Raw genomic sequence first — 14461 nt, 5'->3', positions numbered from 1 at the left:
GACGAACTATAATTCGCAATATTTAACATTCCTCAAAACACATTTAGAAGGTTGCGAGTAAAAAGTGATAAAGCTGATCGCCTTTGATATGCCTTTACCTAGTTGTCTTACTTAATATTCACAATCATCCTTGGGAGGTAGGGTTTTATTTTACAGGGTGAAAACAAAGTAGCCTAACCAAGTTCACTCCAGAAATACTAGTGGTAGAGGAGGTTAACTCGAAGACACCTTTTTCGTCTATACATGTGTGCCGGCTCTATGCCCACATGCCTCGGGCGGGGCGCGATAATGGGAAACCACAGCCACAGCACCCGGGCACCTGAGTCATCTGCTCCAAAATTAACTGGAGCAATTGCGATAAAGGGGCGCCTAGTTCATTCGCCGGATACTTAAACAGCGCCTACTGAAGTGCCAGGGGCATGAAACAGAGCGGTGACTGCACACCCCCTACTCATATCCTGGGAGTTTCCAGTTCCGCCGGCTTCCAGAGCGCTCCGACTGCGCGCTGTAAGGGTGCTGAGCGCGGGCGGGCGCGGGAGGACAGAAGCGGGTCGCGCGAGACGTGGGACGCAAAGGCGCGGTCCTCGAGGTCTCAGGAGCGCAACCGGCAGACGCGAGGGCCAGAACGCCGTGCGCGCGACAAACTACACCGGAGCCGAGAGACAACTCTCAAGGGATGGGCCATCAGCTATGCGGTGCTAGCGGGTCCCTTCGTGGACCTTCAAAGATGCCGTTTGGGGCTGGAAGAAGACCGCACGCCCTCTTCGTGCTCCCCAATCCTGGGGGCCTTGGCTGCGGGAAGTGGAAGCAAGGTAGAGGGAGCGCAACGGGCACTCACCATCCATGGTCTCCCTCACCGCATTCAGATTCGCCGCCGCGGTCGCCGACGACCCGGCGCCGCTGCCACTCGCCATGGCGGAGGCTGAGGGAGGCGGGAGAAGGGCCTGACCCGGAACTGGAGCGCCTTCCTTTCTCCTGGGCAATCACAGCGCGCGTCGGGGCACACGCCGGAAAAGCTCCGCCCCTCGTGCTCGTCGCCAACGTGAGGTTGCGTTGATTTGAATTTGGAGCCTCGTTACTTAGCGCGGAATGAAGAGCGAGGAGTTGCCTTTCGAATTTACTCCGGCGCCTCGATACGATTGGCTGGTTCGCGGACAGCGGTGCTACGCCATTGGCCAGTCGGCCCCCAGCCCCGTGCGCTGGTTGGCCTAAGACAGCGCGGAAGCGGGGAGTTAAAGAGTCTGACTGTCGTGGGAGCTGGCCGGGCCCCCTGGGAGCCCCCTGGAGTGGATATTTGGGGCTTCCTTTTTGTACACACCTTTAGGTACGTTCTTGTGACTCCCAGCCTTTCCTCCTGTCTCGAATTGGAGAGCTCAGTTTCCCAGCTCCAGACCTGGCCCTCCACCCACCCCGTGGAGGAATGGGAGCAGTGGGGGAGTACGTGTCGAAGAGAGGGGCGCTCTGAGTAATCTAGGACTAGGGTGACACTCCACTGCTCTTCACCCAAGGAAGCCAGCGGTATTTCAGTCTTTAAGAAGTAGATTCTTCTTTTTCTCTAGTCCTCGCACCCTGTGACTGGAAGTAATGCAGTCGCGCTTACTCCCTCGAGGTGGAGGGGGGTGGTGGTAAAAGGAGATGTTTGGGGAATGGCAACCAGAGGCAGTTAATTCCCTGGATCCTATCAGTCATACTTCTCTTTTCACAGGCTAATGTGCAAGAAGGGCACCCATGCGCCAGCTTCCTCATTTCTTATTTACTTGCTACTAGGGATTGTTTAATAATAACTGCAGTTTGATAGGGGATTGCATGAGGTAATTAATAAAAAACTACCGATGGAAGCCCGTTAATCGAAAAGTATTTGTGCCTATTATAATATTTATTTGCCTCAAAGTCGATTCTGGACTTGTGTTTGCCTTACTGTACAACAAAATGATAGCACTGATATTTTACTTGTAACAAGATTATGTCAAGGATCACTCGAGAAAGTGTGATGTTTCTTGTACAAACTATGAGTGTTAGGTTTGAAGCTAGTTCTTTTTGTGAAATGTGTGTGCTGACCACATTTTAATTGTCAGAATTAACATGTATGATACTTTGTGATTTTAATACGTATACTTCTGGTTTCTTTGTAGTTTGTTTTCTGTGCCATGGGAGATATCAAAGAATTAAAAATGCAAATAACACCTGAAACTCCAGGAAGGATCCCTGTTTTAAATCCTTTTGAAAGTCCTGGTGATTACTCTATTCTCCATGAACAAACTCTTGCCAGTCCTTCTGTTTTTAAATCCACAAAATTACCAGTAAGTTATTCTTAACTAGAGTTTACAATTATATTTAAATGTAAATATCTTCTACAAAGTAAGGAGAAAGTACATTATGGAACATTTATAGCTGCAGTGTGCTTTTTAAATTGTAGTGTTCACTATAATCTAGTGATTAGGCTAATAATAAGTTAGGTAGACAAATTTTCAGTTAGCACTTGCTTTTTTAAAAATTAATTTTTAAAATTAATGTGGTATATATACACAATGAAGTTGTATTCAGCCATAAAGAAGCATGGGATTATGTCATTTGCAGGGAAATGGATAAAACTTAAGAACATTTTGTTAAGTGAAATTAGCCAAACTCACAAAGTCAAGGGTCCTAGGTTTTCTCTCATATGTAGAAACTAAAAAGGAAAAGAAAGGTGGTAAGTTTCTTATAAAAATTGAAGGGAATGATATTGGCCAAATTATACTGTATTATATTGTTTGCATGTACAGATATAGAACAATGAATCCCACCATTATATATTTATTCACCAATAAAAATAGGGAATAAAGAAAAAAATTAAATTTACTTAAATTAGGGTTTATTTATTTATTTGTTTATTTTTTGTATCTGGGCTTGAACCCAGGGGTACTTAACCACTTAGCCACATCCCTAGCCCTTTTAATTTTTTATTTTGAGATAGGGGCCTGGCTACTTGCTTAGGCCTTCACTAAGTTGCTGAGGCTGGCTTTGAATTTGTGATTCTTCTGCTTCAGCCTCCCAAGTCACTAGGATTATAGGCATGTGCCACCGTGCCTGGTTTAAATTAATTTTTAATTGATATCTAAAAATTAGACACAAGTGAAATTTGGGTACATGCATATGTTGTGTAATGTTTCAATCAGAATAAACATCCATCTCAAACTTTTTTGTATGTCTGTGGCAAAAACATAAAATCTTAGCTTTTTGAAATAAAGTACATAATTGTTGGGCACATCAGAATTTCTTACTCCTATCTAACTAGCATTTGTTTTTTTTTTCAATAATTCAAGAAATAACTTTAGCATTCTGTCATTGTATGTGTAACTAGATACTGTGGCTGGTGATATATCTACTAATATTGTATTAAAGAATACAATATTAGTTTTTTAATTTTCTAATTAAAATTTTCTAATTACTTATCTAAATTGTTAAACAAGATTTGAGTGCTGCTTTGTATCAGATCCATTGCTTAGCATAGGTGTTACACAGTGTATAAGTTAGAATCATTAGGTTTAAACCCCTAGTGAGCTCCTCCTCCTCCAGTACAGGAAACAGCAAACTTTCTGTAAAGGGTTGGACAGGAAATATTTAGGCTTTTCGGATCATCTGGTCATTGTCAAATTACTCACCTCTGCCTTGAATAAAAAGCAGCCATGGGCAATGTGTGAAATAAATAAATGCTAGCTGTGTTCTAATAAAGCTTTATTTGTAGACTGAAATTTGAATTTCATTTAATTTTTATGTTGTGATGTTTAATATTGTTTTTGAGTTTAACCATTTAAAAATGTTCTTAGCTTCTGTACTGTGATAAAAAGAAACCATCTCCTATGCTAATGAATAGATTCAACTGAATGAGCAATTTCAAAGCAGTGTGATATTTGCCATGATTAGCAGTTAGCACAAAGGAGATGTGAAAGGGAAAATGCTACTTAGATTAGAGAAGACTTCATTCCTTTAGTTTGTTTTTATGGTTAAAGTTTTCTTGAAGTCTGTTAACCTAGTTAGTTACCTAGAAAAACTGCAAACCGAATGATTGTTTCTATTGTACTTTCATATCAGCTTGGGCAGTGAGCAGGTGTGTACTTGAGGAAAGTCAGGCCGTGTTACAGTTCAAGTGGAATCATCTCATTAATTTGACCTTGTGATTTTTAATTGAATCATGTTAAAACTTAGTCATCTTTTGATCTTAATTAAAGTAAGTAATGGAATGACTAATTTAATTCTCAAAGCTAGAATGTATGGCATCTTGAGTTTTTAGGCCTGAGTTCATCTAGAATTATTAGTTCCAAAATTAGGATTTGGATAAGCTTTTGAATCAGTTGGATAGTTGAATATAGAGAAGCACTAGTTGCAACTAATATAATTCGAAGGATCAACTATTTTGTGAGCTTTTGTAGCTGCTCCTGTAGTTAGGACTTTAAATTTCAGTTTATTCTTAGTGAAAATAAAGATCTTTGATAACTCTGAGAGATTTTAATATTTATATGGGCATGGTGTACCACTGTTGAGTATTAATTGTGGAGTTGCTATACCTTTGCTACACAATTGTGATTCTTCTATTTTTATGTAATTTTTTAAATCACTCCATGGAAAATTTTGATATTTTAAGAGATATTGCCAAGCCAGTTGATTTAATATAAGTTGATTATCATTTGCCATTTAGTGGTAAAGTCAAAATTTCTTTTTAAATTTTTTTATAGTTGTAGGTAGATAACATGCCTTTATTTTGTTTGTTTTTAATTTTTTGTAGTGCTAAGGATCAAACCCAGTGACTCTCATGTGCTAGACAAGTGCTCTGCCACTGAGCTATAGCCCTAGCCCTAAAGTCAAAATTTTAAATAGAAGCTCTTTATAGCATTCACATTAATTTTGAAGGTGACATTGGTTAGCATTTTGATGAACTGTTTTAGTTTTCTATTACTCATGAGCTCACTTTCTTCTGTTAAGACTCCAGGGAAATTTAGGTGGTCTATTGATCAACTAGCTGTAATAAATCCTGTAGAAATAGACGCAGAAGAGATTGATCGCCAAGCTTCATACTTAAGTCATTCTCGGTAAGTTTTCCTTTTTTGTACTTAAGTATAATAACATAATGTTAAATGAAGAGAGACAGGACGTTTTAGAAGTTGAGTATTTGTGTATGTAAAGATATCCAGGAAGAAAACATACTAATGGGGATTTTTTTCCTATCTAAAAATGAGTGAGTTTGAAGAACTGTATCTCAAAGGATTCCCTGGATAGGAATTTTTTTAGAGATAAACTTCTGGCTCTGCTACTTAGGGGACTTGATAGAGAGGAGGGAATTTTTAAAATTTGTAATTTTCTCCATGATTTTTACTTCTGACTTGTTTTTTAATGTTGTGATAAAGCAAAATTCTGTTTAGTTGTGATATGTGTTTGGGGAAGCCTAAAACCTCCTTAACAAGTTACGACACTTTGAATGGAAGAATATGCAATAGCAACAGAGAGCTTTCTGAATTAATAGTTCACTGTGGGGATCTGAATTACATTTCCTTGGCTTCTTCGTAATACTGGAGCAGTCTTACCTTCTTTGTGGATGTGTTGTGAAGGTTTCAAGGCTTCAGACTTGTGCTTCTTTAGGGGAACAGCTAGTTTTTATTACAAATAGGTATTTACAGTGTGAAGAACTCTTGTTTTATAGTTTGTTTGTTTTTTTTTTTGTATTTGAAAAACCAAATGCATGGTATGACCACCTTTTAATTTTCTTTTATATGATAGATGTGTTGTTCATCCAGAACAATGGGATTCTTTTCCTTTTGACTCTAGGATTCATTCACACCAAGAGTCACACATGTTGAGATATTCTTACAAATACTTGTTTGGCTTTTCTACCTAATGCTCTCTGCTTGGTAAATTGATAACTGTTCATTCAAAATTAATTAATGCCCATTTTTTATAGGAAGACTATATATAAAAGGGAGATAAATTTTTATTTATTTATTTATTTTTGCATTACAATTCTTAATACACTATTATACAATAATTTGTCATATCTCTGATTATATATAAGGTATGTTGACATCAAATTCACATCTTCATACATGTATTTTGTATAATGATGAGGATGTCCTTAGAAGGGACACAAATTTTAAAAGGATTTTAAGTTAAATTTAATATTTTTGAAAGAGAAGGTGAAAAGAATATCTAAAAGCAAATAAATCACAATTAATAATTTGTCTCACATGAACTATATATTTTATTATTCACCTCATCTCTTTAATATAATGAATCATGACAACTTTACATCTTTCAATCAAGAGTGATTGATTTATTGAACACTCTGAGGCTCTCTAAGAAATACTGAAAAAATATATTAAGATATTATAGAATATTATTCCTGCCCCTGAATACTAACAATACAGTTTAACCAAGGTTGCAGCACATCATTTCTACAATTATTTATAAATTATGTATTGGTTGGGTATGTTTATAAAGAGAATCTTGTTATATTTCAGTTTTGTGATATAGGTAGGGGGAAATATTATAATATTAATTTATTAATGTAATTCAATGAATACTTATGACTTTTACCAAGGATAGTGAAAATAGTCTTAACACAGCAAACTGATTCATTATTAGAAGCAAGCAATGACTTCTGCTACCTTTTCTTAACTAACCAAAATATCTTTTTCAGTTCTTCCCTTCCTTTTCATCCCATAGCACATACAGAAAATGATAATTATAAGGCTTACTAGTACAATCAAATAAGTCTTTTCCAGAAAGAAGGTGACCAGTCCTGAAGGTCTCCTCTCTTTTCCCTACTGCAAGGGTCAACATTCAGAGTACACATGCTACCTTCATAACATCATACCAGTGTTCATTGTTTGCTGGTTAGGATACTTTGCCCTATATGACTTCTTAGGGCCTGCCATCACCTGGCACTACAATATTTTACTACTTTTAGCAATCAGCTGAATATTTTAAGTTCTTGAAGTCCCTCTGATGAAACAGCAAAAAGTTTCTGAATGAGGTAAAGCTAGATTAGGGCTTCCTGGATACTAAGAATATTATGCACTGTCATTTTGACCTGTTGTGACCATGATCAGATGAAGAAAACTGAGTCATTATCTTCAAAATGGCTGTTGTTCAAACTGGGATATGTAGATTTTCACCTTAATTTATATTCTCAGAATTCTCTTACTTGAAAAATCCATTTGATTTAAATTTCTACAATGTGTATATTCTTGTACAGCTTTGTTAAACTGATAACTAATACATACATAAATAGTTTCTTAGAGAAAATAATTTGAAATTGTTGTAAAAAAGTGCTGTACCAATTTATGGATGGAATGAAAGCATTCTTTCCTGGAACATAATAAAGAAGTGGTCCCATGAGGCTAACTGCCTATTGCTTGGCAATAGGCATTTTACATTAAGTCATGTAGCTGAGAAGTTTGTGTTGCTGTAATTCCATATTGTGTCAAAGTGAAACAAAAGAATTGATTTGAACAAAATTTTACATTGTTGCTGTCTTATTTCAAAATTAATATTTTTGCCTGTTTATTTAGAATTCTTAGGATGATAGTTTCTTCTATTCCAGAGTAAAAGTTTATCTTAAAATAACTAAATATAAAAATATGATAAACTGCCTATAAAAGGAATTTGAACAATTTTTAGATTTCTGTCAAATGAAATGCTTATTGATTTGTGTTGATTAAAAGGCAGACTTTCTTCAAATTACTTTGTTGTTGATAGTGATTTAAATGTATTAATGTAAATTTTTTCAAAGAAACTATAATTCTGTTCAAACTTTGAATGGAAAAGAGGGAGGTAAACCTAATGGCTAAATGCTGGATGTCAGAATACTTCCATTAACTAAATGCTATAAGATATCAATTTTTCTTTTAAAATGAGCCTAGCATTTATTTGCCCATTTTCAATGGAGGGAAATTATTTCTTTGAAAGGTTATTATTTTAAATGTTCACTAAGCTTAAGTAATGGCCTGGTTATTTTTCTTCCTTATCTCTGTATAGAATAGATAAAGATGTGGAAGACAAAAGACAAAAAGCCATTGAAGAGGTAATTTACAATTGCTACTGATTAAGCCAGTTAAGGATGCGTTCTGCATGTGTGTCTTAAAAATCCTTCACTGTCCCCTCTTGCTTCCTGCCAAACCTCCCATTCCCTGACCTCAACTGTGTTGCGCATCCTTCTGTGCTCTTATAAGACCAGTGATTTTCAGCTATCTCTGTAACTCTTAAGACTCAAATACGATTGCAGTGACAGCCTACTGCTTCTCTCCCTACTTTTTTTTTTAGGCAAATATTATGCTTTATCATCTTTTCATTCTCAGAACCTAGCACAATTTGTCTTTCTTGTGCCTTCAGAATATTGATTAGCACAAAATTCTGTTTCAAGTTGGAATTTATTTAAAGGAAGTTGAGTATATTTAGTCCTTCAAAATCTAGATTGGATTAGGTAGTTTTATCCTTTTTGGTGGAGTGTGGGTACTAGGGATTGAACTCAAGGGCACTCAACCACTGACCCACATCCCCAGCCCTATTTATTTATTTATTTAGAGACAAAGTCTCAATGAGTTGCTTAGTACCTCCCTTTTGCTGAGGCTGGCTTTGAACTCACAATCATCTTGGCTCATCCTCCCAAACCATTGGGATTATAGGAGTGCACCACTGTGCCCATCTATGTTTTATCTTTTGTTGATGTTAATGTTAATACTTTTAAGACAGAAATAAAGTGACTGCTAAATATAAATGAAAGGGTTTTTGTTTGTTTAGTAAAAATGATGAACTAAGTTTTTCATCTTTTGCTTTTTTGTTTGCTGAATTACTTCTCTTAAGGTGTAAGTTCTTTCCTCAGAAAGTCTTTGTATTGTGGTAGTATTTCTGGTTTTTTCTTTTATCCCCTTTTTCTCTCTGTAGTCTCCTCCCAGCTCCTCTATTTCTTAGCTATACTTGGCTCTTCTACACCCCAGAAGACCTGCTATGGCATGTTCATAGGTCACGTGGTGAACTGACCTCTCTGGCACTAATTTTTTCTATTATAGGTACTATCCCTTTTATGTCAGATTATTAACTATTTTTTAGAAAACAATTTAATATTAACTCCTGCCAAACATCCTTACCTAAAATTCTAATATTTTCAGTGTGAAAAATCACCCCTAGCTTAATATTCTTAGACTCTTCCTAATTTTCCAATATTTTGGAAAATACACTTTCTTTTTAGGAAACTTGCAGTTCTTTTAAAGAGAAACTTAGCAGACAAAACTTAAGGAAATGTATTTAGAGTAAAGATTGGGGTTAGTATATCAGAAACAAATTAATTTTTTATTTTTAACATTTTTAAAACAGTTACTTATATGTACATGGCTAAAAAAATTTCAAAAGCAAAGAAAAATATAAAATGAAAATAAAAACCTCTTGTTCTCCCATCACCTCTGAAGGCAACTGCTATTAACATTTCATGTGTATGATTTGAGATTAATTTTATATATATTTTAACATATGTAATTTAAATGTTTTAGACAAATAGGTTCATCCTTTGCATCTTGCTATTTTTGCTTAATAATCTTTTAAAAATATTTTTGATAATTAGCACATATAGATTTTTATATTCTTTTAGTAACAACTTAATAACGTAGCTATTATTGATAGATATTTAAGATGTGTTCACTGTCTTTGTATTGCAGTCTTGTGCAGTATAATTTGCACAACATGATTTATCCCTGTATTTTGTTTATTTGAAATGACTTGGTAACCAGAGGCTTTGTGAATTTGCAGTTTTGTTAAATTTTGCCACATTAACCTTCTAAAAGTTTGTACCAGTTTAAAAACCTGGCACATTATGATGCAGTATGATATAGCTTGTTTTCTAATCTGCAGTACTGATTAAACTTTTTTAAAAATGTGCTATTTTTATTTTTAAAGTGACATCTTGTTATTTGAATTTGAATTTTTTTTTAGTTTTCAGCAAACTTATGTAAAAATCACTTCATAAGTTTTAGGTCCTTTGTATTTTTTTTTTTTTTGTGAATTATCTATATCATAATCTCTGTTCCCATTCCCTTTGTTTTTACATCTTTTCCTCATATAATTATAGTTGATTAAGAAAATTAACTCTTTTCATATATATAGTAAAATTTAAAACAAAATGTTTTCTCCCCAAAGTATAGGGAAGGAGAAAATATTGCATTAGGAATGAAAAAAGTATGTCTAAATGTTTTTTTCTCAATTTGAGTATACTACCATGATGTTAAATGTTAACAACTGGCCTTCTGGTCATGGAAGGAGTACAATTTCTAATGATTGCTGGTATTCATAGTGTAAAAACTCTATAACCATAGCTAATGTGAAGCTACAGATGTGACATAACTGAGTGGGAAAAGTGCAGTAGCACCCCATTGTATATAGGAATTCCACCATATAGATACAAAGTTGTAATTAACCTCAAGAGCATAGATATTGGTAAATGAAGTAAAACAATTAGCCAGTGATGGCATTTGAATATTTTTAATATAATTTATTTAATTGTAAATTTACATGGTTTTATTTTTAAATGTTGACTTTAATGATTGGTATACAAAATTACTGAAAATTTAATAATCGGATCTTGAGAACCAGTACCCACTACCTCCAGCATTCCATTCTTACTGGCTTGTGTACCTCTATGTCCATTTGTCTTCCCTTTTAATTCTCCCTTTTAAACCCCATCCCCCTAAAAATTGGAGTAGAAATTTAAAATATTTCTCTATGCCTAATTTCCTTAGCTTAATTTACATGTTTTAAATTTAAGTGGTTGGTTTGAAATATTAAGATTTCTCTTTATACTAAATTTGTTACATTTTACTTTTGATCATTTGTGTGTTTTTAAGTATTACAAATTTTAAATTACTGTAGATTCAGTGTATAACATGATTGACGGTTATTTGAAAATGACACAGATACTTTTTCTCATTTTGGAGAGAATTGATGCCTAATTGTATCACTTTAATTTTCCTAGTTTTTCACTAAAGATGTCATCGTACCCTCTCCTTGGACTGATCATGAAGGGAAACAGCTTTCAGAGAATCATTCCAATAAATGTGAGTGTACTAAAAATCATATGAATAAAAATTATAAAATTTTTAAAAATATTAAATATCATTGAATATAAAACAACATGGTGCAGTATCAGTATATCTGCTTTGGCAAGGAACTTACTTAAAATTAAATTTACAGATAACATGATTTAAATTTTTTGAGGATAAGGGTCAAAGCTTAACTCCTTTTTTTTGTTTATTTTTGGTTCTTCTAATTTAATTTTTTATGACCATTGTGAATATGTTATAAAGGATACATACATAGAGATAGTTGATTTTGAACATAGTTGAATTGTTAATAGACTTTAGCAGAGATATTAAAGGTTAATATTTTTTAATACAATTCTTAAATTGCTTTGTATTTTGCCAATTTGCTGATTTCTTATAAATGTAGAGGAAGGATGAAGTCTGAAATAACCTGTGAGACAGCTTATTACAGCTAATTATTTGTAAAATTCTAAAGGAAATTAAAGGACAAACCAGTGATTGTTCAAACATCTCTTTCTCCTACCAGTGGTTATCTTATATGTGCACTCACTGCCCTTTGGGTTTTGACCAATATGCACCCTTCATTTCTGTGGAATTACCCACCCTCCTATGTAGGGTATCTTATAACAGAGAATATTTTACATTCTTTATCAAAAACATAACAGTAATAAGTAAAATGGATTGAGCACTTTGTCAGGCTAAGTGACAGCTGTCAGTAATTTCTTACAATTCATATGAAGTAGGTACAATTGTTGGCTCCACTTTATAGGTGAGACAGCCTCATTTCTGAACGGTTAGAGCACCTGTCCTGTGTCACAGAGATGATAAATGTGACAGAACCTGGATTCAAAGCCAGGCATCTCAGATCAGATTCTGTATTCTCAGCTATTACAAACTAAAGGTAGTATGTAATACTGAAGAGCTGATTATAAACCCACTACTAAAAACCAGAGGAGTAGTCTTGATCAAATTATTCATTTTCTTTGGACTTCAATTTTTTATTTACAAAGTGAAAAGGTCACATCAGAGAGTTGTCTGTTATCATCCCTCCCAACCCTAAAATTCTATTTCTAAGGTGACATTTTTAAAGACACTAGTTTTTTCTCCAAAATGTAATGTTGGATTTTTTTTGGTAATATCATTTCATATTCTTGAGGATTGTGTTTTAAAGTGATAGGAAGATACAAAGATACTATAGTCTTTGATCATGATTGCACAGTGCAGTAGTTAACAGAATAGGCTCCTGAGTTGTGCTATTTAATATAGGTTATGAAACAATTCTCCATGGATCTCACATTTCCATACATCTTGCAAGGAGTGTTAGGGCAGATATTGTTCCAAATTATCTTTTCAAAGATGTTTTAGTGTGATCAGCTTTGGGAGACAGTGTGTCCCTTTATTTTGCTGTCTAGTATAATGTTGAGGATGTTTCCTTCTGGAACAGATTTGCTTATAGCCCATTATAAAAGAATGGGATTTCTTAAGTTCAAGATTCCTCAGCTGTGATGAAAACTTACTGTTAACTTTCTGTTTCTGTAACAAAATACCTGAGATAATCAGCTTTTAAAGAGGAAAGATGTACTTTGGTTCACAGTTTTGAAGATTTAAGTCCATGATTGATTGACCCTGTTGTTTTGGGTTTGCTGTGGCATAGTATATGTCATGGTTGGAGCACAGGATTAAGATCTGATCACCTCATGGCCAGGTATGAAAGGGAAGAAGAGGTTCTATCCGCTTCAAAGACATACTCCTACTGACTGGAAGACCTTTCATTTGGTCTCACCTCTTAAAAGTTCCTACTGCCTCCTAGCATGCCAAGCTGGGGACCTAGCCTTTAACACACAGGGACTTTGGACAACATTCCAGATCCAAACTATAGTATTTACTATATGTACAAAATCCACCAGAGCAACTCCATATCATCCCTTTGGACTTGAGGTTCAAAGAAAACAGATGTGAATATTAAGCTCATGCTGTCTGCTTGTCTGAGATTAAAGACCTTTGTCCTTGACTCAGAAGCCTTATGTCTTCAGCCAGCATCCATGGAACTTCGGCATACTAACTTGTTAGCTTGCAAGTATGGTAGAATCTTAAGATTATTTACTACTGTTGACATAAAGGTAGCCACTGGCCACTTGTGACTGTTTAAATTTGAATAAATTTCCCAATCAATACTATTCACATTGTAAGTGCTCGTAGCTGCACTTGGCTATTAGTGACTATTGGGCAGTGCAAATATAAAACATTCCCATTATCGCAAAAAGTTCTGTTACATAATACTTTAGGGCAGAGGTTGAGAACCTTCATCTGTTAAGGATCCACTGTTAAATATTTTAGGCTTTGCAAAGCACACATTCTCAGTTGCAAGCACTCACCTCTAGTTCTGTACCTTTTATCATAAAAAAATGAGGGAGTGTGGGTCTGTTCCATTGAGTCTATATTTGTAAAAATAGGTGACAGAACAAATTTGTGCCATAGACCATAATTTGTTGACTCTTCCTTTAGACTAATGTATTGTGGATTTGAATTGTTTCTACACTAGCTATGTGACTTTTTGTTGATACCTGTTAGGCTTGTTATCTTTTACTGTTATCTTTTACAATATATTTATGTCAGTATGCTTTGATGTTTTTACTAAAGGGCTTGTGAGAACTATGTTACACAGGCAGGGAATTTCAGAGTTACAGGATATATAGTTACCTAGATTTGACTGCATAATGCTTGATTGCTCTCAGAATGTCTACAAGATCTGCATGGTCAGTACTACCTAGGTTTCCTATGTTCTGACTTCTCTGTCAATATTTGGCATTACCCAGTTTTTGAATTTTGCCTTATAGGTTAAGACAGTCTAAATGATTGTTGTAATTTTAATTTCATCTTTAAATATTAATCTGCCTTTTAAATTTTTTCTCCTGGAAAATACTTATTTGTAATTCTTCAATCATATTCCTATTAGAGTTGCTATCCTTTTTCCCCCATTAGTTTTTAAGATACTTTGTATATTATAGTCATATTGGTTTTAAACATTTCAAATATCATTCTATCATAGGTATGTTTTTTTTTTTCTTTTTCTTTTTTCCCAGTACCAGGGATTGAACTCTCAAGGGTACTCGACCACTGAGCCACATCCCCAATCCTATTTTGTATTTTATTTAGAGATAGGGTCTCACTGAGTTGTTTAGCACCTTGCTTTTACTGAGGCTGTCTCTGAACTCACGGTCCTCCTGCCTCTGCCTGCTGAGCCACTGGGTTTTTTCTTGATTGCTTGGTTGCATAGAAGTTTTATTTTAGTATGATTATATATATATATATATATACTTTTTTTTTTTTTTTCCATTTGATTGTGGTCTTAAACTGGTTTAAGTGCTCCTGAGGGAAATGACTAAGAAAGTACATGCAGTAGA

At 34.9% G+C, this 14461-nt stretch overlaps 2 protein-coding genes across 3 annotated transcripts in view; one reads left to right on the top strand and one right to left on the bottom strand.

The window, feature by feature from the left end:
• The window catches only part of Mzt1 (mitotic spindle organizing protein 1), a 16450-nt gene extending 15453 nt beyond the window's left edge, over window positions 1-997 (bottom strand). For both annotated transcript variants that reach the window (XR_013423315.1, XM_078015801.1), the window contains exon 1: window positions 839-997. Coding sequence is in view for 1 of the 2 variants with exons in the window: in XM_078015801.1 (XP_077871927.1) it covers window positions 839-914 (76 nt within the window). In the remaining variant the exon portion in view is untranslated. The remainder of the gene's footprint in view (window positions 1-838) is intronic.
• Window positions 569-14461, top strand: part of Bora (BORA aurora kinase A activator) — a 27462-nt gene continuing 13569 nt past the window's right edge. Inside the window, exons 1-5 of the mRNA XM_005324820.4 lie at window positions 569-1324; window positions 2133-2300; window positions 4960-5066; window positions 8008-8053; window positions 10991-11072. Coding sequence (XP_005324877.1) covers window positions 2148-2300; window positions 4960-5066; window positions 8008-8053; window positions 10991-11072 — 388 coding nt within the window. The 5' untranslated portion in view covers window positions 569-1324; window positions 2133-2147. The remainder of the gene's footprint in view (window positions 1325-2132; window positions 2301-4959; window positions 5067-8007; window positions 8054-10990; window positions 11073-14461) is intronic.

This window comes from Ictidomys tridecemlineatus, chromosome 6 (genome assembly GCF_052094955.1).
Source record: "Ictidomys tridecemlineatus isolate mIctTri1 chromosome 6, mIctTri1.hap1, whole genome shotgun sequence".
In the NCBI taxonomy this organism is placed as follows: domain Eukaryota; kingdom Metazoa; phylum Chordata; class Mammalia; order Rodentia; family Sciuridae; genus Ictidomys; species Ictidomys tridecemlineatus.
This window is presented reverse-complemented; position numbering and strand designations above follow the sequence as displayed.